The 26,485-nt window shown below is 44.6% G+C and overlaps 1 protein-coding gene across 4 annotated transcripts; it reads left to right on the plus strand.

The window, feature by feature from the left end:
* Nucleotides 1–25,803, plus strand: LOC146009225 (polyhomeotic-like protein 1). 4 transcript variants are annotated; one of them, XM_083149383.1, is made up of 15 exons: nt 1–150; nt 6,427–6,554; nt 8,163–8,273; nt 10,670–10,747; nt 10,930–11,082; nt 14,799–14,957; nt 15,276–15,603; nt 17,431–17,987; nt 18,068–18,200; nt 18,406–18,593; nt 18,673–18,784; nt 19,806–19,911; nt 20,891–21,050; nt 22,555–22,780; nt 24,013–25,803. In XM_083149383.1, exons 2-15 carry the CDS (start codon nt 6,441–6,443, stop codon nt 24,165–24,167), a joined length of 2,580 nt encoding a protein of 859 aa, XP_083005509.1. In that variant the 5' UTR covers nt 1–150; nt 6,427–6,440; the 3' UTR covers nt 24,168–25,803. The 4 variants fall into 4 exon arrangements, with proteins under 4 accessions (XP_083005509.1, XP_083005511.1, XP_083005510.1 ...); XM_083149385.1 differs by having other exon boundaries at nt 20,891–21,041; XM_083149384.1 differs by having other exon boundaries at nt 10,933–11,082.
* Nucleotides 25,804–26,485: the final 682 nt, after the last annotated feature.

Here is a 26,485-nt window from a genome sequence, read left to right on the forward strand (position 1 = left end):
AGCGAAGGAAAGAGGGAGGGCGGCAGCGACGGGGGTCACGTGCTCCGGAAGTCGAGCCGTCTGGCCGGAAATGACGGCTGGGGCTGAGAGAAAGAGCCAGACAGAGAGGGAGACGCTGAGCTCGGAGTGAGCGGCGGGGAGAGGTCAAAGGTCAGCGCGGGACGGTGGGGTCTGGGGAGGTCAGGGAGGGGTCAGCGCGGGACCGGGAGCTCTGTGTGACGGGAGCGGGGGGTCTCCGGGGCCCTGCCAGTGCTTGTGTACTGGGGGACACAGAGCTCCTCCCCCTCTCTGTGTACATACATAAACTGTGTATATACAAGTATGCAGTGTCCAGGCTGCGTGCATTACTGCCCCAGCCGCACTGTGTGGTGTGTAAGTGTTACCTGCCTGTGATGGTGCAGCTGTCCTAGGACTACTAGTCCCAGCATGGCCTGTCAGCTTCTAGTAGTCACTCAGCTGCAAGAGGACCATCTGTCTGCCCCTCATCATTCAGTCTCACATACATGTACATACTGTAACTGTACTGTGTGTATGTGTTATATATTTATTGCATCTGGACAATATCACAAACGTATAAGAATCTTACATATACAGCAATGGTCAAGATCTCTTCTGCTTTGGATTTTGGGCTTTGCTACTGTATATGTAATGTACCACCACCTTATGAATCCTAAATGTTAAATCAGTAGGAACACATCCGTTTCCAGAACAACATGGACACAGGCATTCAGATACACTGCAGCAGGTTTCATGAATGTTCTAGAAATAAATCTTATGACAAAAATGTATTTGCATTTGGCTGTAAGAATCATGGGACCAAATGTATGTGCGCCATGGCTATAGTAATCATGGTACTAAATGGATGTGCGCCATGGCTATAGTATTCATGGTACCAAATGTATGTGTGCCATGGCTATAGTAATCATGGGACTAAATGTATGTGCGCTGTGGCTATAGTAATCATGGGACTAAATGGATGTGCGCTGTGGCTATAGTAATCATGGGACCAAATGGATGTGCAACGTGGCTATAGTAATCATGGGACCAAATGAATATGCGCCTGGCTATACAGGTTGAGTAACCCTTGCGTTTATTTTGTACAAACACATGAAATGCACGCAAATCTATTTTATAAAACAAGGTTTCAAAACATGAAACAGTTTGAGTACTATCTTAGATGCTGAAATTAAATGGCAAGCAATCATTTTCTTGCACATATTTAGTGCCAGTTACATATTTATTTATTACCAGTTATTTATATAGCGCACACATATTCCGTGGCGCTTTACAGAGAATACTTTAGCATTCACACCAGTCCCTGCCCCAGTGGATCTTACAATCTACCACATGCACACATTCTAGGGTTAATTTTTGCTAGGAGCCAATTAGCCTACCAGTATATTTTGGGACTGTGGGAGGAAACAGGAGTACCCGGAGGAAACCCACACAATTACAGGGAGAATATACAAACTCTGCACAGTTAAAGCCTTGGTGGGAATCGATCCCATGACCTCATTGTTGTGAGGCAGAAATGCTAACCATTACACCATCCGTACAGTAGTGCTGTTACAGATGTCCCCAGTAGTGCCAGTTACATACAGTATTACATCCCCAGTATTGCTGTTACAGATGTCCCCAGTAGTGCCAGTTATATATCATTAGTGCTTTTTAGCAAAACCAAAATATATATCTTTTTTCACTTTTTGGAATGTATGGTTTTCTAAATATTTTGGATAATGGATATTTGGATAAGGGATACTCAACCTGTATTAATCATGGGACCAAATGTATGTGCACCATGGCTATAGTAATTATGGGACCAAATGTATGTGCGCCATGGCTATAGTAATCATGGGACCAAATGTATGTGCGCCATGGCTATAGTAATCATGGGACCAAATGTATGTGCGCCATGGCTATAGTAATCATGGGACCAAATGTATGTGCGCGCCATGGCTATAGTAATTATGGGACCAAATGTATGTGCGCCATGGCTATAGTAATTATGGGACCAAATGTATGTGCACCATGGCTATAGTAATTATGGGACCAAATGTATGTGCGCCATGGCTATAGTAATCATGGGACCAAATGTATGTGCGCCATGGCTATAGTAATCATGGGACCAAATGTATGTGCGCCATGGCTATAGTAATTATTGGACCAAATGTATGTGCGCCATGGCTATAGTAATCATGGGACCAAATGTATGTGCGCCATGGCTATAGTAATTATGGGACCAAATGTATGTGTGCCATGGCTATAGTAATTATGGGACCAAATGTATGTGCGCCATGGCTATAGTAATTATGGGACCAAATGTATGTGCGCCATGGCTATAGTAATTATGGGACCAAATGTATGTGCGCCATGGCTATAGTAATTATGGGACCAAATGTATGTGCGCCATGGCTATAGTAATCATGGGACCAAATGTATGTGCGCCATCGCTATAGTAATCATGGGATAAAACGTATGTGCGCCATGGCTATAGTAATCATGGGACCAAATGTATGTGCGCCATGGCTATAGTAATCATGGGACCAAATGTATGTGCGCCATGGCTATAGTAATCATGGGACCAAATGTATGTGCGCCATGGCTATAGTTGTAGGATTTTGTGAAGTGAGGATGCACTGAATCTCCTTGCTCTTGTTCATTCATTATTCATGAAGTGGAACCAAATCATTCATGGTCTAATCTAGAGAGAGCATTTATTATTTTGGGATGAAATCCAGTTTGTTTTTCATTTTGTTTATTTTATTCCTTGAAGTTGATCCCTTTATGTTTCCAGTCTATATTTTATGCTTAAAAATGTGTTTTACATTCCACAATACTGGATTTTTGCTGCCTTTTAGAAGGAATTACTGAAGGGGACAATGGTCCTGTATAAAGGAGTAAATAAAGCATTTTTAAGTTAAGTGTGGATTTAGGTAAAACCATAATGCACGATATTGAGCATACACACTACACATTGTTCTTTTAAATGATATTGCTCAGAAGGGCGATATTTTTTTTTTAAATTGTGTAATGTGAATGGGGCTCCAGTCTTACTTCAGACTGAATTGTAGCTCCCTGTTTCACCTCTTAATGACACGTGTAAAATAAGATGTTGTTCTCAACTTATAATAGGTGAATTCCTTTGCTGCTCTGATCAGGAGCAAGTGCCACGAGCACTCGTATGTCTGCACATAGCGTCTTTAGGTGACGGTCAGAAATGTGTGACAGGTGTGACTTTGGGCTGTCCAATTAGCACTTCATGCATCACATTCAAACAATTGAATACATTCTTTGGGCACCAATTATCACAGCCAAGTACCTTACGATTAATGCAGAGGTTCCCAAACTTTTTTGAATCACGGCACCTAGAGTATCAGAATATTTTTCAGGGCACCCCTAGGCCAAAGTCTGTTACCAAGAATTACATTTTTTTTTTTTAAATGAAATAAGTTGTGCTTAAATGTCATCCTTAGGTCCAGTTATGTGGTGAGGAACACAATTCACTTCTGTTTCCCCACATATTTTATAATTGGAAGCCCCAAGCACTGATTTTGCCTGGTTCATTGGCCACAACTAGTTTGAATTGGTTCTGGACCACCAACCTGAGGCACCCCTGTAAGTGCTCCGAGGCACCCCAGGGAGCCTATGCACACAGTTTGGGAACCACTGTATTAATGAATAGGTGAGATGTATAGATACCTATTAGGAGGATTCTTATCTGCTGCTGCCTCCCCTATGGGGTGCAAGATGCGTGCTGCTGAAGAGCGGATAGAAGAGTTAAGCTGGCCATACACTAGAGCGATATCGTGTACAAATGCATGATTTTGATGGGTCGTGCAATCGATTGTGTGCACATCATGAGCAATATCGGTACGATGCATGGTCCCGCGGGTCGAGAGGTCGCTCCTCAGATCATACGTGCTGCACATATGATCTGTCAACTTTGATTGTGGTCGTAAGCAGGTCGTATATAGGTCCTTCTAGTGTATGGCCAGCTTAAGGTTCTTATGAAATTGTCCTTATCTGCATGATTAATGACTACAAAGTATTCACATGTAAACGTGATCTGTACAGTGCTGTACTGGCCAGTCCACTGTCAGGCGACTAGGCATATTTTTTTGAAGATAGAAATAACATTTCTCCATTATACCTCACTAAAAATGTCATTGTTGCGTATGGGCCAAGTGTAGTCCACCCGTGTTTTGTAAAGGAAACCTCTACTTGATAATTCTGCTGAACTGTACCTTTTTTTTATTTTATGAAAACCTATGAGAAACAGCTACAGAATAATGTAACCTATGTTGAAAACTCAAGATACACAGCCTCAATTGTTTTTTTTTCTATGTTTTTTTACATTGTCGTGCCTTGGAAATTTGTACTAATTTTCATCTGATGGTTCATAAATATAATAAGTCAATAGTATTATACAGTAGTACAGCTAATTATACAGTTGTATATTTGCTATATGATGGGTCCAGTAGGATATAGTGCATCCCAAGGTTGACCGCATTCTCTACACTTTTGTTCGCTTGGTAGGCGAACTGCATGGGGTCAAGATGAGATTTGATCACTTCTCTTAGGTGCTTCAGTACCAGGATCTCGAAGGCTTTCATGGCCACTGAAGTTAGTGCAATTGGCCTGAAGTCATTTAGGTCCATCGCTGGTGTTTTCTTGGGCTCCAGTGAGGAGTTAAAGATCACCGTGAAGATGGGGGCAAGCTGTGCAGCACAGGTCATTAGGGTAGATGGCGACACTCCGTCATGTGCTCATGTAGGCTACCCTGTTTCCCACACCAGTGCTTACTGGCTATCTAAATAATATATACAAGCACATGGGCTTATTTATTTACAGTTTCTTATATAGCGCAGCAAATTCCATTGAACGTTACACGAGTTTGTCATAAAAAAGGGGTTAATTACTTAAGTTACTTAAAATAAATAAGGTATTTCCAACAATATGCAGCATATCAGCAGTAATATCTCTGTTTGCACAATCCATGTCCAAAGCGCAATGGAGCACTGGCAAACCACTAATCACAAGACATTTAATTTGCTTTTGGTTGCGTCTGTCGTCATCACCCGCTATTTGCACCTGACAATATTGTGGCTTTCCCGGGCGTATCTGCATATTTTCCCTTTCTTCATGTTTTTGCAATTGTGCATACACAATTTTTCAGTACTCTGCTCCATGCTTCGCCTCGGACTCCAACACACACCATGACACACATGTAGGCTCATGTCACGGCATAGCCACACAAATACAGTATGCGCACACACGTTTACACACCAATTCTCATCAAAAAGAGGGAAGCAGCTCCTTCTAGTTTGGAGCTTCCATATGATTGACAGGCTGGGGCTCTGTGACAAGTAGTAATTGGACTGAGGAGAGAAAGAGGTTGGCCACCACAGTGCCTGCATGTTCCATATTACTGAATGCAGATACTGGACAGCCGGAAATATTCTTCTGACAAACCTCTAAACCTCCCTTTGCCCGAACTGGACTCTCTGCACTGCACTGCACTCAGTGACGTGGAACATGCAGGCAGTGTGAAAGCCACCCTCACTCCCAGCCGATTACTGTGAGAGACGGTACCTTCTGGCCCTGCCGGCATCTGGTGCTCAAGCTCCACCCTCACTAAGCCCCTGGTTGGAGCGCCCCTCTCCATCTAGTGAGGCTTAGGTGTCGGGTCATGCAGATTTGCTTGGCAGTATATGCTGGAATTCATGTAGGATACTGCAAGTCTACTAGCCACACATTCCCTGCCTCTGCTCCGTAACCACTATATCTTTACACTTGTAGTATAATGCACTCATGAAGTATGTTTGCAAGTCAGTGAGGCAACCTTTTTGCTGGCAGTAATGTATCACAATGATAAACAGGCTTTTAGTTTTCGTTTTGACCGATGGTTGTTATTGGGCTATTCAGTTTTAGCCCATGTTTACTGTGTGGTACAGTTGATAACACATGGGATCCGGCATAAGTCCCCATACCGATGTGTTGTTGTGGAAAACGGGTCCCTAAGGGCTGGTTATCGGGGATTACATGCATCCCTGGTAAGTGCCGTCTTGTCATGGCTAATCGGATAGCCTTGGGGGATTAATTAGCTGCAGTAATTTACTGCAGCTAATTGGATGCACCCTCAGTAGTAATTCAGAAATATATAGCTATTATTTTTTTGTTTGGTATATAGAATAAAAAGTTGGCTAAAACGAAATATTTCATAAAATCAAATCTTACCTTAACTCACACTCTGAAATCTGAATACTGATGTGTTCAGTATGTGGCTGTTTGGGAACATGGGGGAGGGGGTGTCATTCCATTAAAAGAAATCTGAAGCACATTTGGTTCTTAAAAGCTCTGCATAGAACTAACAAGGGAAGGGGGGAAAAAAAGACATTTCATTAATTAAATCTTTCTATTTCTTAGATCTGGGAGCTAACATGGAAACCGAGAGTGAGCAGAACTCCACCTCGACCAATGGGAGCACAGCGTCTGGTGCCAGTTCCCGTCCGCAGATATCACAGATGTCTCTATATGAACGGCAGGCTGTGCAGGTATGCTATGCTACTTATTTAAATTGCCAGCCATAAGGACCACATATAAGCTCATTTATAATTAAATGGTATAGTATGTGCACCAAAGATGTGTATGCAAATGTCCATATATACAGTATTTATTTCCTACGTACACCCAGAACGCCAATGCATCCCATCCTCAACAAATCCCTTACTCTAAAGATATTGATGTCATTCAAACTATTACCGGATTGCATTTATTTGGTACTTATGTTAGTTGGGCGCCCAATTAGCATACGGACGGTAACTTAGGAAAATCGCATTGCATCGCATGGGCCATTTTAAGGGCATGCGATGCGGTGCGATTTTCCTATGTAATGTATTCACTGCACTTTTAGTCCTGGGGGATCGCATCGCACCTCTCGCAAAATTGCATGCAATTTTATCGGGTGTGCGATGCCATTACATTAGGTATACAATAATATGATTGTATGTCCTAAAACTTGCTATTACGCACTCCCCCACTATCCACGCCACCACAAAGCGTGGCGAACTCAGCAGAACGCGTCCTCCAAACCTTTTCATACCCCCACTATCCACGTCGGCGTGGAGTTGACTTTATATAGCGTAGCGAGCCACCGAGCCCAAAGCGTGGCGAGCGTACGCGGATTACTTTACATGTATTCCGTGTCCCCTCGCAGGGCTCGCCACGCTTCGGGCTCGCCACACTATATAAAATCAGCTCCACACCGACGTGGATAGTGGGCGTATGAAAAGGTCGGAGGATGCGTTCCTAAAGTCACGTGTTTACTAAAAGTAACAATAAATCAATACATTGTTCACTGAAGTTTTAAACTCTGTTTAGTAACTTCTTAAAAAAAAAAAGAAAAAAATTAAAGGCCGTACACTAAATCCCCATAATCTTTTATTTGTTTGTGAAATAAGACTGACAAATGGGCCTGATTTGGATTTGAACAACCTGACGGTTTGCCAACAAATACAATAGTCGGGGTGCGGTACATACACAGGACCTGTTTTCATCCTCACAGTGCCGCCCCCCTATCCACAACATGATTGACATGCTGCAGCTTTTGGTGGAGTCGCTATTGGGACTATTCTACAAAACGTGGGTGTCACCCCCATTTTTTTTTTCTTTTGAAGCCTGCTTAATCCAGGGTCTGCATCGCCGGACACGAAGTTCCTGGACCTCGGCTTATACAGACTGGCTGAGGGCTGCATTCTTTAACACAATACTCAGAACACAGATGCTATTGGGAGGCGTCTTTTTTTTTTTTTTTACCTACAGACACGTCCTTCTGCATTTTCTTTTTAGTTGGACAGTTTTGCACAGGCGATTCCTTGCGGCGGTACAGTACCCAACATATCTGAATCATGACCAAATATCCAACCAATCTTCTTACTGACTTTGTGGCATTGGGAAAACATTTCTTTTACAGTCCTGTTGTGCTGTTATGTTTTCCGATTCGAGAGATTCAGGGTTCCAGTGTATTCTCTGGAAGAGCTTTATTACAGATTAACCAGGTTACATTGCAGCAACCTGTACTAAGCAACATTACCTCTGTGTGTATCTTTTTAGGTCAAGGCCTGTGCGTTGTGCGGCCTTTAACCATATACCTTTCTCTACAGGCTCTGCAGGCTTTGCACAGACAGCCCAACGCAGCCCAGTATTTCCACCAGTTGATGTTGCAACAGCAGCTTAGTAATGCGCAGCTGCATAGTCTTGCTGCGGTCCAGCAGGTGAGTCATCTCTACTGGAAAGGGATCAGTGGTTGTGTTATCTACACTGTCTGGCGCTACTGGGATATAATTATGTAAGCTGCGGTGTGATCTTCCAGCTTTGGACATGGACTAACGGTGGCAGTATAGGGATTGTAAACAAGAACATTTGGGATAGACTTAAAGCACATAAAGTACTTTGCAATAATATTTGTTATAATGAGCACAGGGGACAGTATAAATAAGAGGTGGCCTGTTAAACACAAATTTTGTGTATTGTTTTGAGAATTGGAGTTTTGTGCTTTTAATCTAAATAACTTTGTTTGCCTTTATGGAGGGTATTCAATCTCCCGCCACCCTTTTCGACAGGGGCAATGGCGGCGGGGCCCTGTTCAATGCTGTCTTCCCCGACAGCATTGAACAGCGATCTCGGCAGAACGTGCCTGTCTTCAGTTGGGCATGTTCTGCCTAGAACAGATGGCAATTGACGAGCTCGCGGAGTTCCGTCCCCTTCTCGCGACCACACCCCCTTCTTGGTGGTCGGCAGGCGGGACATTGAATCCCGCCTGCAAAATCCCTGTCAAGCCGACCGAGAACGGGACAGGGTCATGGCCATGGCTGTCGGGCAAACCTGACAGTCTTGACCCTACATTGAATACCCCCCTATATCCCTATAATGCGTGAGTCTGAGCAATTACACAGGTTCTGTGGTTGGCTAACTTAAAGCCTGCATTTTACCTGGTTTAAATCAGTCACAGATCCTGTGTAAATTGGGTTAAGGTATGACATCCCGCTCATCGGGATTCCGACGGTTATTACACCAATGTCGGAATCCCAACTGCCGGGACTTGGACAGAGGGGCGAGCACAAAAAAATCCCCTTGCGGGCTTGCTCTATGGATTGTTCCGCCTACTAAATTACCAGGCCAGACAGCCATCAATAATGCACAGCCTTTGTAGTGGGTATTACACATCTTTGCCTTTGTAGCTAAAGTCCTAGCATTCTTTTACATTGTAATGCTTTTACGTCACGGTTTGAGTTTTAATGGAAAGCTTAAATATTTTGAATGCAACCTGCCTGAATAGTGCAATGAATTTTTTTTTTTCAATTTTAACAAATTCCCTTGGCACTCACAGGTTTAATATGACTTTAGTTAACCCCTTCCCGACATTTGACGTACATTTACGTCATGGTCGGGATGTACTTCCCGACACATGACGTAAATGTACGTCATGACTTCAAAGTGTCACCGCGTCTAGGGACGCGGTGACAGAGGGACGATGTCTGCTGTCCCTGACAGCAGACATCTTCCCTCATTGCCCAGGGGGGGCAGCGATGCCCCCCGCCATGGGCGATCGCTGCGATTGGCTGTTCAAACGTGAACAGCCAAAAGCAGCGTCTACTGTGTGATGTGTAAAATTTAGACTCTGCTGCCCCCTAGTGTCCAAAAAAAATAAAAGAAAGTTGAAATAATGATGTAATAATAAAGTTTAGATATGGTCTATGTTAGTTATTAACTATTTTGAGTGGTATGATTATTTGTCTCACAAGCAGAAAATGTAACATTTTGCAAATTGCAAAATGTTCATTTTTTTTACGACATTTTGGTATTTTTCACAAAAAAAAAAAAACTATCGACCAAAATTTATCACTAACTTAAAGTACAATGTGTCACGGGAAAACAATCTCAAAATCACTGGGATAAGTAAAAGCAAAAAAAAGTTATCCCCACTTAAGTGATACATGTCAGATTTGAAAAAAAGGCCTCTGTCAGGAAGGCAAAAACATGCTGCGTCGGTAAGGGGTTAAAGGCCCCATACATCAGCAATCACAATTAATGGATTTCCAGATCCAGGGATTTTTTGGCCAGATAAATGGATTCTACAATCTATTGGACTTGCCCACACATTACAGATTTATTTCAGTGATCGGCAGATTTTTCCATCTAAAGATTGCATCTTCATATCTGGAAATTGCCCAATCGATTGCTGTTCATAATGTAAATAGATGAAGAAGACGAATTGGGAATGCCCACACATATAAAAAAGATCTGCAGATAATACCAGATTATTAAACATGTTTAAAAACCTGATTAAGCAATCGATTGGCGATTTTGATTGGGATTGTCAAAAGGGGGAGCCCACACATCTAAAAGTAATTGTGGCAATCATCTCCATATCTGAAAATTGTCACAATTAATTGCTGATGTATGGGGCCCTTTAGGGATACCGTTTATAATTTTAGTAGCCTTGCTACTGTCCTTGTAAAACCTCTGCCTTTCTATTGCATTGTATACCTGACTATGCCTCAGATTAAGTAAAAGTTTTTTACAAAAAAACAGGACTACGCGTTACTGTATGCCTAGTCCAGTCAGGTCACAAAACCACATTTATCTGATATCTATTTCCCAATTGTAGGCTACCATTGCTGCCACCCGCCAGGCTGCCTCTCCCAATACAGTTTCCAATCAACAGACAAGCACCACACAAGGATCAGTAAGTAGAATCCCTTTGGGGACATAACCTTGGACAAAGGGATTGCGGATTACAGATTTAATACATTGTTTCTCGTCCGTTTTTCTTTCACTTTGCATATTCGCTTAGCAAATATAATCACGTTGTTTGAGAAGGGCTTTGTGCTGTCGCTGGATGTCTAACTCCTTTCATGTTGTCTTTAGCAGGCCAGCCTATCAACCAGCTCAACCGCACAGCTACTGAGCCGCGCCCAGAATGTCACCGCCCCCAGTGCAACAACACTCACCCAATCTGTTCTGCTCAGTAACGCCAGTTCCCCACCTCTCAGCCAGTCACAGACCCAGATGTATCTACGAGTAAGTAGGAGGATTTCGGTATAACATTTCATGCATATGTTCGTATACCATCAATTAACATTTAAAAGTTGAAACATTGAAAGGCGACAATCGACAGTACACTAAGCAGAAGTCCAAGTCGTTTAAAAAAAGAGGACTTAACAAAATCGTTATTTCTTTCCAATACACCATGTGGTAAAGTCATTATTGCACATTCATCTTTGCCTCACCATTATATTTAACTTATGCTGGCCACAAAAGCTGCAGCTTCTCTGGAAAAAAAAAACCCTCCTAAGTGCAGTCGTACTGCTGGACTAACAAGCTTTGCAAGCTCTATGGTATAGGACCATTTAGTTCTCTGCATGGAAGGTGAGACTTGATCTGCATTACAGCCACAATGTTTGAAGGTTTATGTTGAGTAGTTAGCATGCACTAGTTGTCATGTGCTATGTCCTTAGCACCATAACGCACACTGTGGGTTATACAGTATATCACAGGTCTTCAACCTGTGGCCCTCCAGATGTATTGGAACTACATGTCCCAGCATGCCCTGAGATTTTTTGGCATGCTCTTATAGGAAAAAATGTGGCAATGCATGTTGGAACATGTAGTTTCACAACATCTGGAGGGCCACAGGTTGAAGACCCATGCAGTATATAGTTTTCAGTGAAGCAAATTACTTGGAAAAGAACAATTCTTCTTAGTCCCCATCACCCCGCCTTTACCACCCCCTACAAAGGATCTGTACACAAGGCCGCTGTCCCTTACGTAGTGTTCATTCTATCACCCGCTATCTTTGAAAACCCATGCAGTTCCTCATCCCTGCCTGGGGCATCGCTGTCTGCTGTAGTGCTTCTAGCACAGTGTGGTCTGTATATCGGCACTGATATGCAAACCAGACCTGTGCTAGAAACACCACAGCAGACAGCGACACCTCAGGCAGGGAACAGGAACTGCATGGGTTTTCAAAGATATCGGGTGCTAGAATGAAAACTACTTACGTACGTTATGTTACACTACAAGACACTGGTCCTTTGGGATAAAAAAGACTCGGGATTTAGATATCTCCAGACTGTTTAAGCTCCTCCCTCTGCTATATCATAATCATGCAGTGACCTTCTTGCAGTGCTCACACAGACGGTACTGTGTGCTGGTCTTAGGTGCTGCCGTACAACTTCTGTATTTTTCCTTATGGCTTCTGTGATGGTCACTTTGGACACTTGGTCGGTGTTATTCCGATTAGTGTCGTACTTGCTGTTTCCTGAGAGGCAAGAATGTAAATAGCAAGTAACCGAAATTGCACAGTAATCTTTCCTCTTCTAAGCTGGAAATCTGTTATGTCCCTTCCACGTCTCCCAATTGTGCTGACCACTGGAAGACACTGTACATCCAGGAATGTTTCTATGGGGGGTTTGAGCACTGATTTTGGGAATCGCATTTGAAAAATAGATATCCACAAAGAAACCTATTGATACAAAAATGTAACTTGAAAGTGACAAAATTAACTGATCCATTGTTGTCTGCCGTGTCTCTGGTTTGATGAAGGACTCCTAGAGGCCACTGAGTAGTCCGATGTATTGCTCCTATGCGTTCTTGAGTGCTTTTTAGTTGAATGTTTTGGGTCATTGTCCACATGATCAGATCTGCAACTGAGACAGAACTCTCTGACATCGGGGACGATGTTCCACTCCAAAGATGCCTTACTAGTCTTGAAATGTTATTGTGTCCTGCATAGAATCTAGGCTTCCCAGGCCAGTAGCTCATTCAGCTACCTCCTTCTCCAAGCTTGGCACAGCCCCACAGGCCACTAATACCCTATGTAGTAATTTTTGTAGCTTCCCTTTCCATCTCCATTTATAATGAATACTTTTAGGAGGACAAAGATTTCCCTGACAGTGCCCCCTATATGCCATTGCTCACCCATGAATACACTTTTAGCACATTTCCATTGCTAGGCCATAAAATGGGGTGTGGTATATTATACCGACAGTCGGGATTCCGACAGTCATTAGTCAGACGTCGGAATCCCGACTGCACAGCGGGGGGAGCGCAATGAAGCCCCTTACGGGCTCGCTGCGCTCGCCACGCTGCGGGCACGGTGGCGAGCTGAGCTCGCCACCTAATTTATTCTCCCTCTATGGGGGTCGTGGACCCCCACGAGGGAGCAGTCGGGATTCCGACGTCGAAGGAATGACTGTCGGAATCCCGACTGTCGGGGAGCCGTCCGGCACCCATAAAATGAAGGTTAAGGGAACTACGAAGTCCGGCTTTTTTTGTAGGATGAAGCTTCCGTGAATTGCCGCAAACATCTGATGTTAAAATTATCTATTTCTCATTCAGTGAGTTTTATGTGAATAACATTCCTGGTATTGTCACAACATTCCTGGTATTGTCACCAGTTTATAGCACTGTTCCTATCACTTTATTGTATCTCACATCTGGTAGTTCCGGGTCTTCTAGACCTCTACTGAAAGTGCAACAAATGAAACCGCACTAGTTGGAATATTAACTACTTTATACCGCTTTCAGACTGCAAATGCCGGGTTGCGCCGGGTCTTTGAAACAGTTCAGTCCCGGTGCGACACTGCATTTGGTCTCCTCTGGTTCGCTGATGTCTTCCGGGGGGCGTTGCTCCAAGCACTTCCGCCTCCATTGACGTGAACGGGAAATGGGCCGACCAGATTAACCCAGTAATTAGCTGCGATGTGAAAGGGGTGTTACTTAGTTCAGAATTTGCATAAAATCACATTAAACACACAATATTGGCCAATGTCAATGACACTCTAATTATATAAACCATTCTGTAGATCATACATTTGCCAAATTGCCATTATAAATCTCTCAGAGGAGAGCAAGCACTGATGCTGCTACAATGAGGCATTTTTGTTAGGTGAGCTGTCCTGGTTTTTAGCTTCTGTCCGTCAAAGCATTATGTCAGTTATAACCAGCTGGAATCTATGCAGTCACAGGCTAAGCATTATTAGGTTGTGTGTATATTCGCAGTATTGAAATGAATCAAATAGCCAAGGCAGTCCCGCACTTAGATGGTAGTAAAAAGCAGCCCTGTCCAGGATTTCTCCCGCTGGTCTCAGTAGTCAGCTTGGCCAATACCGCACTCCTCCAGTCACCATCCTCCTTTTCCTGTGTACAGTACGATGTCCTGTCACATTTTAACCTAACCAGTAGCATTTTATCAGAGAAGGGGGCCTGTGTGCAGGTCTACGGGAAACATGGTGACAGCCATGTTTCAAAAACACATTCCCACTGCGCATGCTCAGCGGCCATTTTTCCAGTAATTTTTTTTTTATAGTAGCTCCGGTACGGGATACCGGATAGATAAGTATCAAACCATATTTGCAGTGTGGGCAACCCTGGACCAAGCAACCTGGCATTCCGACCTGGGTTAAAAGAAGAGTTAATCCCGCATCAGACACGGGTTGCTGTGCAGTATGAACTGGGGACCTGGTCCCATTCAACCTATAGAGAGTATGTAGCGTCCGCTCCAAGCGCTGCCTCTTCCACCCACCAATGACATGCCGCCGGTCCATCCTACTCCCGTTCTGACGTCTGTGATGGGACGGACCCTGGTCCAAATCCTGGGTGCGACCCGGGATTTGTGATGTGAAAGGGCTTAATAGAGATGCCTATGACCCTTACCCATAACAGAACACATATTAGATCTTGATACGTGTCAAAGTTTTACATCGGCCTTTGAATTTCCATTCTTCTCCCTGCAGCAGCCGCAGCTGGGTAACATTCTACAAGTAAACCGTTCCCTTGGCCGTGGTGTCCCTCTGAACTCGCAGCTTATTCTGATGCCCAATGGCTCCGTTGCTACTGTTCAGCAGGAAGTAACGTCCCCCCAGAACCAAGCCATGCATCAAGATTCTGACCAAGTAAGTGAGCTAGGGTTCATATGTTGTAGCATCCAACCTACGCAGCTCGGCCCAGCAGAATTCTAGCTAGATTGGGACTTCTACATGTAGGTGACCGTGAGTGACACCCTGGGCCAGGGTGTCACTCAATCAAAAATGTATTTTATAATATGTCAGAGTTCAGTTAAATAGGAAGTAACAATGTCTAGTAAGGCAAAAGCAAACCTGGTGTATGTTCTGTAGAACCCTTAGTGCTGGGTCATAGAGCATTACTGTCTATAACCTGTATCTCTCACCCAACTTTCTTAAATGTTTTTGCAACTGTTTTTTATTCTGCAGGTTCAAAACCTGGCTGTTCGAGGCCAGCAGACTGCTCAGCCCACCTCCACTGCTGCAGGGACAACCATGGCCCATCCGGCTCCTACTCTTTCATCCAAACTTACCGCTCACCCGGTGCCCTCTTCCTCCGCACCCTCACAACTGCCCTCTTCCCCGTTACCGCAGACTGTGAAGAGCCCTATGATTCCAATAGGGGGCACAGTGAGCCAGGGGAGTCAGACAGAGGCAGAAGGGCGAAAGGCAGAAGGAGAGGCCGTGCAGCAGAGTGTTGGCATCAACTTGACCAGAGCTGCCACGCCAGCACCCAACCAGACCCTGATTAGCTCCGGTGAGTACAGAACAACTGCTTCTCTCTAGCCGGCCAGATTGTTTGGCTTAAGTATTTTTCAATCTGAAATGAGGCTGATAAAGATTGATAGAACTAAGCAATTGACTTCCTTGAGACCCTGTTATAGCGCATTACTTTTTAAGTAAAGTAAGTCCTAAGTTGAAGGTAACCTACCAGGTGCGTTCTTGTACATCTTGCCTCAGTACGTCATGCAGTGCGAGATACATGGCGTCAGTGCGCCTCCAGTACACGTGAACATCGTATAGGGTTTTCGGTCGGGATTGTAGAATCGTGCATTTTTTAAACGCGCATCATTTCCGTGACCCACCGTCGGATTGTCAGCAATGGTCGGCTTAACTGGTTAATGGATCCGCATTGCTTGCGGGTTGGGTTTCGCAGCATCAGATGTACTGGCTCCTTTATTCGCAACGCAAAGCAACTAGGATGCACAAGGAGACTGTTCTGAGTCATTTCATATAACACTTGTATATTGTGTGTGACCCAGGGGGAAATTTACTAAGCTGGGAGTTCTATTTCACTGGGGATGTTGCTATAGGCAACCAATGCAATATTATCTGTTATCTTGTAGAAAGTGCTAATTAAATAAGAAGTTTATTCTGATTGGTTGCCGATGGCAATATCCCATGTAAAATAGAACTCCCATCTTAGTAAATTTCACCCTGAGTCTGTATACTGATCTGAACTCCAAAAAAGATGTGGCTGCTACATTGTACAGATTCAGTTGCACAAGTGTCAATTAAGCAGCACGGTTTCTTTGTGCATTCTAGGCATGTAACATTGTGACTAAAGCTGTGTACACACGGGGGTGATAGGGGCTGAAATCGCTGGAAATATGGTCGCAGGCGACCATATTGCCAGTGATAAATCGCCGGGTGCGCGCTACCGTTTTCAGCCCCGTTCTAATCGCTGGTCGCAGGAGCTTGCTCCTGCGACCAGCTGATTACCTCTGCAGCACCGCCGGCAGAGGTTCCCTTTCATCAGCGACCATCTCTGGTCGCTGATGAAAAGGAGACACTGGGCAATATATCTCCCCCGTGTGTACGGGGCTTTAGAAGTATTTTCAGCAAAAAAGACACCAGGCGCTGTATGGTTCTTACGTGACCTAGCGTGCCTAAAGGGGCTGTTTGGCGTGACTGCAACAAAGATGTATGAGGACATATCTGTATGACACTTAACCATGTGTGACCCATTACATGTTTGCAGTGTATCCCATTGATGACACTGGTAAAGTAGATGAAAGTGGACCATATAAAATTTCATTTTTATTTTTTAGTACATAAAGCATTGGAGGAACAGTATTTTCGTACAATTACAGTCCTCACGATATGTCTATGCAATCATTTTTTTTTTTTTTTAAATAATGTCCATTTTGAATTGCCAAGTGGTCCAAAAGGGTTAATTACAGGAATACTAGAAAAGATACACACCTATTAAATGCCATCCGAAATGTAAATGCCATCTCTTCTTTAAATCCATATCCTCTAAAATAACTTTTTTAATATTTCAATGCTTTCCTATTTTATAGCACCATCAAGGTGTTTGTTTTATTGTGATTGTCAGTACTTGCCTCACAATTGATTCATTTTTTTTTATTTCTTTTTTTTATTTTATTGTAAACCCCTTTGCTTTGTCCCTCTTTCTAACTTCTCCCCCAAACCCTTTTCATGCATTTTATAAATGTTCTTGTCGCTTGATTTGTATATTCTTTCTATGCATATTCTCATCCACTTGTCTTGTTCCACGGATCGATCCTTATTTGACCTCCTTTGTCCTACATTCTCTCTCATCCTCCATAATCTTCCGCAGCTACGTACACTCACATTCAGCCTCACTCGGTCCTGCAGCAGAAACAGGTGGTTTTCCAGCAGCAGATTGCCATCCACCAACACCGACAGTCTCAGCTTGTCCACGCCTCCGCTCACCTGCAGCTGGCACAGCAGCAGCCTCAGGCTCCTTCGCAGCAAGGTCTGCAGGTGCCCCCCTCACAGCAGACTCTGGTTGTACAGCCTATGCTGCAGACTCCTGAGGCATCATTGCCAACAAAAGCCCCCGTGCCCATTCAACCAAAACAACCTGGGAAAGGGGTTCCTCCTTTAAACCTCCAAGGGCATCTGGCAGCGAAACCTACTCAAGGTGCGAGACCTCTTCCTACACCCCCTCCTAACCAGCCTCACATTCCTGTACAACTTGTCGGTGCCAGACAGCAAGGTCCTGCCCAAGCTCTTGCCTTGGGGAGCAGCCAAGTTCCATCACAAGGGTCTTCCTTGGCACAGATGACACTCCCTCCCTCTCCAGCCCCTGTTCCCACTTCTGTGTCTGGAGTTGTGCAGGAAGCCCAAGCAGCCTTTTATGGCGTCCTGCAGGTGAGTGTCTATAAGGGATAGAGGACTAGGTTAATACTTCTTTTTTACCGGACTCCTCTAAGCAATTTTTTTATTTTAAGAACAAGATGTCTGGAGCTGGCAAGAGGAAGGCAGAGACTGAGGAGGACCGGGAGGATTCCCCAACACTTCCTGCAAAGACATCCCCCCCTGCAGATGTTCCACCAACGGTGGAGGAGAGCAACACTCCGGCTGGTGGGTGACTGATGTATTTTTAACCTGTGTCTTCCTCTTGTCTTTCAACACTGTTACTTGGTGGGCTTTTACCTCTGTGTTTTTACCTATCACGTGCTTCCGTTATTGCTGCTGTACATGTTCTGCACTTGTTGACACTAGGCGATTGGTCGTCAGTTCTTTGTAAAAAATTGGTTTTATTTTATTTGCACTCTGTACTCCACAGATAAGTCTGAAGTTGTCTCTCCAGTCCCTCCTGCTCTCTCTGTGTCCGCTCCCCCTTGTGCGCCCACACTTTTGGTCACTTCTCGTCAGCACAGTGACTCCAAGCCCCCACAAGCCATTGTGAAGCCACAGATCCTGACTCATATTATAGAGGGCTTTGTCATCCAGGAGGGAGCAGAACCCTTTCCTGTAAGCACCCTTCATATTGATCACTATCAAGGTTATTCGCTGTTGTTGGTTGAGGAGAATTACTCTTGTCTCTTTTTAGGTTGGCAGTCCGCAGATTCCCAAGGACCCAGAGAAACAGTCTGCACCTGGGACAGTGTCACCTCCTGTGGAGAGTTCTCCACCTCATCCTGCGGTAGATCAGACTCTCAGTGGTATGTCTCACCACTTCCTATGTGGAACTACCTCTAATGTCCTGCCTTTACGTTCTCTCACCGTTCTCTTACCATGCGGCTCCTCACCGTTCTTTTTATCCACTATTGGTCATGATGATTTTCAGATCTCTTTCTAAAAGCAATACTCCTATCTTCATTTTATGTTCTAGCTATGTAGAAGCTCCTTATTCAGGAATTAAGCATCCTGAACACCACTCCTATACAAACACACCCACAGATAATAGAGGACTAGACTTCTTTTCTGTCTTCAAATTCTCCGTTTCGTGATACCTCATTCTGAGGATCTCGTTTTATTTACATTGGTGATCAGGGCACCTTTTTTATAGCATTCCTAATGATGGAATCCACTCGCAGACAACTAACTTACACAATAATGTTGCCATCATGTTGGTACATTTGCCTCTTGACTCCCTATCATGGCATGGAGTATTTGTATGGAGTACTAAAAAGTTCTTTACACCTCCTCAGCTAAGGGCCCAATGTCCAGGCATTCTTCCATTTCTGGCTAATAATAGAGGTAATGGTGTAAATGCATTGTTGGATGGATGACTTAAGAGCAAACATCTTCTGGAAGTTCTATCTTTGTGGGAGAGATATACTAAGCCTCAGAGAGAGACACAGTATCAACCAACCAGCTTCTACCTGTCATTTTTTATACACAGCCGTGACATGGCAGTTAGGAGCTGGTTGGTTGCGGCTTTGTCTGGCTCCACTTTTTCACTTAGTACATGTGCCCCTGTCTTTTCTCATTATGGGCCAGAGGTATCAAGTGATAAAGCGGAGAGTGATAAACAGCCAGCCAATCAGCTCCTAACTTCTATGTTACAGGCTGGGTTCCAAAAATGATAGGTAGGAGCTGATTGGCTGGTGGTTTATCACTCTTTGAAGCTTGGTACATCCGGCCCTCTCGCTCTGACTTGTGCATGCCGCCTGCCGCTCTCCTGGTGCTCCCATTATTTCCTCTGTGTCACTTTCCTTAATGTAATATCATGATTTACAGATTCTGGTAGCGCAAAGATGTTGAAGTGCGAGTACTGCGGGAAGTTTGCTCCAGCAAGCCAATTCCGTGGCTCAAAGAGGTTCTGCTCGATTACTTGTGGCAAAAGGTAAGCCGCAGGAAAAATTAAGTATTACGGACTTAGGGCCTGATTCAAACCCCGTCGCTGATTTTGGAAAATCGGCATTGGGAATGCTGCCGGAGATCTGCACATGAGCCAACACTTAAACTGTAGTCTCACCATGACCACAGTTTAAGTAGCGATTGGGGGGGGGGGGGGGGGGGACAGGAACGATCCGCTGCGGGGGTGGCGATACAGTGTTTTGTGCGAGTGGGGAAGGTCACGGTGGCTGGCCTGTGCCTGGCTTCGTAGCAAGGGGGCAGTTGGTGATGTGTGAGCGCTGTGTAGTACTTTGACCGCATACCTCACATATTATATCCCATTCATTATAAAGCTATAAAATAAAACATTTATACAGCTCGTTTCCTGGAATAAAGACGGCGACATATGCAAAGTCTTTGTTAAAACAATGGCAAACATTATTTGACCAAGGCTCAATTCAGACCAGATCGCTCAGGTCCAAATTCCCTCCGGCCCCGATGGTGGGGTTTGTGCATGCACTAATATGCGCATGTGCAAACCCCAGAAGCGGGCACTTTCGGCAAGTTTCACACTCGCCGGGGCGTTCCCTTAATGGTGGGCGGGAAAGAGGGGGCAATTCGACAGCGGGCATCTGAAATGGTAGTATAGACTACTAGATAAATCATTCGATGGTGGGTGACCATCGAATGACTTCTCCTGCTGTACGAGTGGATGTGTTAGCAAACACATCTGATTCGCTCAGCGGGATGGGCGTGCGTTCGTCGTGGCGGCATTTAACTGCTCACTAGGCAGCGACTATACGCAGCCTAGCGGGCAGGTCTGAATAAGGCCCATAGTTTGATATTCATGAACCATAAAATCTCATGTTTCTACCTGTGACCATTGGCATTTTGCACATACGGAAAGCCTCCGGTTGCCCGAGCTTGCCTTTAGCCTTCGGTAAGGATGCTTAGCATGTGACTTCTCCACAATCCTTTTCTCTCAGATATAACGTCAGCTGCAGCCACCAACTGCGTCTTCAGAGAAAGAAGCTGAAGGAGCTCCAGGAGGCGGGAGGTGTGAGAGTGCGCAGGCGCGGCCCACGGAGAAACAGCTCGGAGATTGCACGTGCCAAGATCCAGGGAAAGCGATTACGGGTAACAGAGGTGCCTTGCGCCTATTTACGTTGAAACCCATCTACGCTAAGACGATAGATAAGTTTTGCTTCGTTGCTTATGTTAAGGTGCACCGCTCTAAGGGCAAAGCCAGCATTATAACCGATTGCCGCGTTTCTTTTAGCGACAAACTCCCTGAAATCCCACTGAATCCGCAATCTGGGAACCTATTGCATAACCTTCTTAACCCTTTCAGGGCCAACGTCTAGTCAGGCTCAACAGCCCTAGCGCTAGTAGCAGATCCAATGGCGAGCCACTTTAAAATAAGAACATTACTATCGTTCAACAGTGTAGACCGTTTTAAATTTAAAAAAAAAATGATTACAATTTAAACCAGAAAAAAAATTGGAATGCAAAGGGTTAATGTTTCTTTGTAGCGATTTATGTGAAGAGACAAGTTTCCTTGCAGTGTGTAAAATCCAATACTAGCACTTAATACCGTAGTATTCCCAGTCCTTCAGATACATTGTCAAATCGCTATGATGATGTTCTTAACAGTTTGTCCATGAATCGGCCTTGCGTACATCCGAGTCGGCCATAGAAACATTAATATATAATTATTTTTTAAACATACCTGTATTTGTGAAAATTATTCTCCTAGTAGTTTATGGGGGATGCAGTTAAGATCCCGGCGGTCGGGATCCCGGCGTTCAGAATCCCGACGCCGGAATCCCGACCGCCGAAATGCCGACACTTTCTCCCTCCTGGGGTGTCCACGACACCCCTGGAGGGAGAATAAAATAGCGTGCCGAGCGTAGCGAGCCCGCAAGGGGGGGCTGTCGGGATTCCGGCGTCGGGATTCTGAACGCCGGAATCCCGACCGCCGGGATTCAATACTGAATCCGTTTATGGCTGCAGTGATCATTTCAATATGAAGGGCTTAATTTGATCGATGAGAAGCAGGAAGTGCAGGACTTTGTGCGCGTCTGGACCTATATTTATTTTTATTTATTTATTTATTTATATGGCGCCACAAGGGTTCCAGCACCTTACAATACATAATGTAGATGAACAAAAAACAATTAAATAACGAATTGCAGTATAACACAATTTAGGACAAGTAGTACATGGTCAATAAATTGCATTGCATCAGGTGATAGGACACTGATGCAATTATTAGGGTGGCAGATATATATGTGTGTGTGTGTATATTATTTTAAGAAAAGCGCATGAGGATAGAGGGCCCTGCTCGTGAGCTCTTACATTTTAAAGCGGCTCTCATTTACATGACAATGTTATGTTGGCTTTTGTAGTGTATTCGAATGCTGCTTTATAATCGAGCCAGATTTTCACAAAGTCCAGCACTTCCTACTTCTCATTGGCTGTTACATCTAGCTGCACATCTCCTAATGTAAAATGTAATGTTCATACTGTGTATTCTCATTACTTAGCTGTACAAGCTACTGTGCTGAATAATTACTACTTGTACATTTCCAGCCTTCTTCCACTGGATCTCTTCCTCCTCCTGACTCCCTTCTCTCCCCCTCTCTTGCAGGAGGATTCCAGCCGTGGGTCTGACAACTCCAGCTACGACGAGGCTTTCTCGCCCACCTCCCCAGCCCCGCCATCTTGCAGAACGCCACATGGGGAGCGAGATGGCAGCACTCCCACCAGTGGTCCCTCGAACTCTGAACTGCTGGGAATTAATCCTGTGTTTCTGTCTAGCAGTCCCAGTCGCTGGAGTGTGGAGGAGGTGTATGAGTTTATTTCTTCTTTACAAGGTAAAGGAAAGGAAACTTAGTTCATTTCCAAGTAACTGGGAACAGTATATGGGTTCATTTGGAACAGTAGCAATGTGTATGGGGAGCCATGAGATAGAGGGACCTCACAGTACAGTACTGGTGTAATAAGGGGCCACTTTGCTTGTAAATGCATTGGGGATAGATCACTTGATGCCATGGGACAGGGAGGCTATTTAAGTAAATGAGGTAGGACAAGGTGACCTTTGTATGTTCCGTGTATACTCAGCTCTTGCAGCTACATTTGGATAATAAAAGCACTTTATGGGTATCCTGCAGTGCATTGTTTATTACTGCTGTGACCGCAGAACCGCAACTGAAATGGTTGTCAAGTGTCAGAGCTGCCTTCGCTTCAGCTGCGGGTCTGGGCAGTGCGAGGCTCTTCTGGGAGGCTCAAGTGTCACACATACGCCTTGTTCTGTCAGCCCGCTAGCCAGCCCTAACGGGCACATACATACCTGCCAGCCAGCTGGCACACCTGTCTGCCTCCTCACAGCTCAGCATTGTGAGCATCACTCTAGCCAATAGGGGACATGATAGACCTGAGGTCCTTTCTCTGCTTCCTGCAGGTAGCTACCACTGTGTCTCATGAGTGTGCAATGTGTTTGTTTTATTACTGAAGGGTGGGATGTTTGTTTTATTATGGGGAGAGGGGGGCAGTATGTTTTTCTTTTTTTCTATTTTCTGTGGGTGACCATGTGTATTTTTTTTATTTTACTTTTTTGCAGTTTTTGTTTTTCCCCGAGAATGGCTGGTGGTGTGCCATTGCAACATTAATAATCGGTCTGCCGTGAGTTGAAAATCCCTTCTGTAGGGCATAGGTTCTCAAACTCTGTCCTCCAGGACCGCAAACGGTTCACGTCTTCCCGGTCTCCCCAAGAAATCACAAATGGAAAAAACTAGCACCACCTGTGTATCTTTTAAAATGTCAGTGAGCATTAGGTGCACCTGTGCACCTGCTGGGTGATGTGGAAAACCATGCACTGTTTGTGTTGCTGACAGAGTTTGAGAACCTCTGCCTTAAGGCATGAGGCAATCTCTGTGCATTGGAACATCGGACAAAGCAGTGCAAACACTATAGGTCTTTAGGCAAATGTTAATTCATTTATTTTTCCTCTTTATGGTCTAATTCCTGCTTGTATTTGTTTTGTTCCAAGTCGGAACCCTTACCTTATGATATATGTAGACGATGTTTAATTTACCTTACTTTTCAGGATGCCAAGATTTAGCCGAAGACTTCCGATCCCAAGAGATTGATGGGCAGGCTTTGTTACTTCTGAAGGAGGAACATCTGATGAGCGCCCTGAATATAAAACTTGGACCTGCATTGAAAATCTGCGCCAAAATCAACCTGTTAAAGGAGACTTAACTTACCGCAATTTCCTTACAAAGCACAAGGGGGCGGAGTAAACAACCGAGGACTCCCCCAGACCAGTGGCCCTCCTGTTCTTTCTCACGAGAAAGGTGTAGGGAAGCAGTAAGCAGAACTTTTTTAGGAAACGTGGGGAAATCGGTGGTCTTCACAACTAGCCACAGCGTCTACAACACTCCCGTACACTAGTGCTCCAAGCTCTTCTTTTATCATCTCCTCATTATTACTCTCAATATATAATCTATATCTTCTGTATGTCTATCTGTTCGTTCAGGTACTATACCTGCCAAGGGGAAGCTGCAGGCAGAAAACGACTTAATACAGGTCCAAGCCTTGTGCAGGAGAACGTTCCTTCTGAACTAGACATGATATGTCTAAGCAGGAGAGCTTGTAGTTGTAGCTGGCCGCAGACCTCAATCTACATACATGTAGCAAATCTGTACACAAGATACAGATTGAAGTCGTTTGTACAAGTACAGGGGCCTCTGTACTGACTTATCATGTATACACATTTCTACACGTGACTGAATGTATATAGTGACATCCCCTGGCTACACTTGCTGTAGAGATCCGTATTTCAAACGTGTCCACACTTCTTTCCCCTGTGTGCCTATTAGTGTACGCTGGTCTGTTGCACATATATGCAATGGTTTGATATGTTGGACATACTAATCTAGTGCAAACATTGCTGCAGCATGCAATACTGCCTGTTGATAGCCCCAGTCACAGAGGCAGACCACTGCTGCGCTACTGCGGTCTTCGTGATCCCTCCCCCTTAGTCCCAGTGTGAACCAGCATCCTGAACTTTGGGATCTGAGCCTTAATAATACTCATCTCATTAAAGAACATCCTTGTTGTTGTACTGGGCACCACACCCTCCTGTGTGGTCACTAAGGACTACAGTCACCTGCGCAAGATGGAGCGGAGACCATATTCAATCTATTCCTTTACTTGGTACAAGTGATGCCACTTATGTGGATTGCGCCTCAGTAGCATTACTGGTTCCTAGTACAGATAAGCGGGTTTGGTTTTACTCAAATTTAAACAGTGGTTCTTGCCAATTTATCACAATTTTGGCTTTTTTTCCCGATTGGCTGATGGCTGTCACGTGTTTTGGATAGCCATTAAGATCCCGCTTTGAAATCTGAGTAAATCCGGACCAGTTCCTAGTGAGTTTATAGGTTAAATGTTGTTCGGGTCGCAGAATGCCTCCGCGGTGTTTAGGGGACCAGTAGACGAACCTAGAACCCTAACAAGCACAGCACACTGACATACCGGTTATGATCCAGGTAAACTTCCACCGTTTCGCCCTGGAGTAACAGATTTTTTAAAGTTCCCTTTATTGTTTGCATTGTCTGTGACCATCTTTGCAGTACTGGCATTTTTCCCCATTTGTATTTTATTCCTTTTTATTTCTGACATATATAAATATATATAAATATATTTTCTTTTCTGTAGGTTTTTATGTAAGAGCTCTGGGGAGTTACACTGACCATAGGATGCTGTGACTGTTGGCCAGCTGAATAAGCAGCAGAGGGTGGGAGGGAATTGGAATGTTTTTCCCTTTTTTTTTGTTTTGTTACATTTTTGTCAGCACTTGAAGACAATGAAATAAAAAAATCATTGCTTTGGATTTCTGAGGTTGTGTGATGTAAATGGTTCGTACTGTAGTTATGTGAGCGCAGTGCTTCTGTTCAGCCAACAAGTCTTGGACCCCAAAGATATGCCTCTACGGCGGGACCCTTATCTGGTCTGAAGTATGCACATACCAATTCTACCCGCTGGAGGTGATGGATCCACATGGTATCTGGTCAAACGGTCACCGGTAACCACGTCAATGTTTATAGGGGGGTTATTCAGATCTGATCACCAGCTATCTGCTAGACACCACTCCGTCCCTGTGCCCGGCTGTGAATACATTTACAGCCGTGCACATAGGGGGAAAACCATGCACAATTACTCACCATCGAATGGGTCCCCCCCAGCAGCTGTGATAGGCATGGGGAGGAGGCCATTGCTGACGTCAGCGGCTCTCCCTCCCAATGGCTGGGCAATGCCTGCATTCTTCTAAAAAAATCCCAGAAAATGCTGGCGTGCCTCCCCCAAACACATGCCGCTTGTCACTCAACTTGCAAACAGCCAGCGAGTTTAAACTGTTGACTATTATCATGTCAACATATTGATAGGTCCACAATGTTGGCATCTGAAATGTTGATATTCTGAGGATGCTGACCGTGTAAAGTCTGTTTGGGGGAGTTAGGGGGAGGGTTAGTGCAAGATCACGAGTCTGTGCCAGAAGTGACAGTCACAACACC

The sequence above is a fragment of the Crinia signifera genome, chromosome 6, assembly GCF_055691185.1.
Source record: "Crinia signifera chromosome 6, ASM5569118v1, whole genome shotgun sequence".
In the NCBI taxonomy this organism is placed as follows: Eukaryota; Metazoa; Chordata; class Amphibia; order Anura; family Myobatrachidae; genus Crinia; species Crinia signifera.

Excerpts from the sequence above, each read along its gene's own strand:
- LOC146009225 (XM_083149383.1), top strand. The coding sequence starts at position 6,441 with ATGGAAACCGAGAGTGAGCAGAACTCCACCTCGACCAATGGGAGCACA. Across the intron at positions 8,274-10,669 it reads GTCTTGCTGCGGTCCAGCAG|GCTACCATTGCTGCCACCCG; the intron begins GTGAGTCATCTC and ends TCCCAATTGTAG. Across the intron at positions 17,988-18,067 it reads CCTTTTATGGCGTCCTGCAG|AACAAGATGTCTGGAGCTGG; the intron begins GTGAGTGTCTAT and ends TTTTATTTTAAG.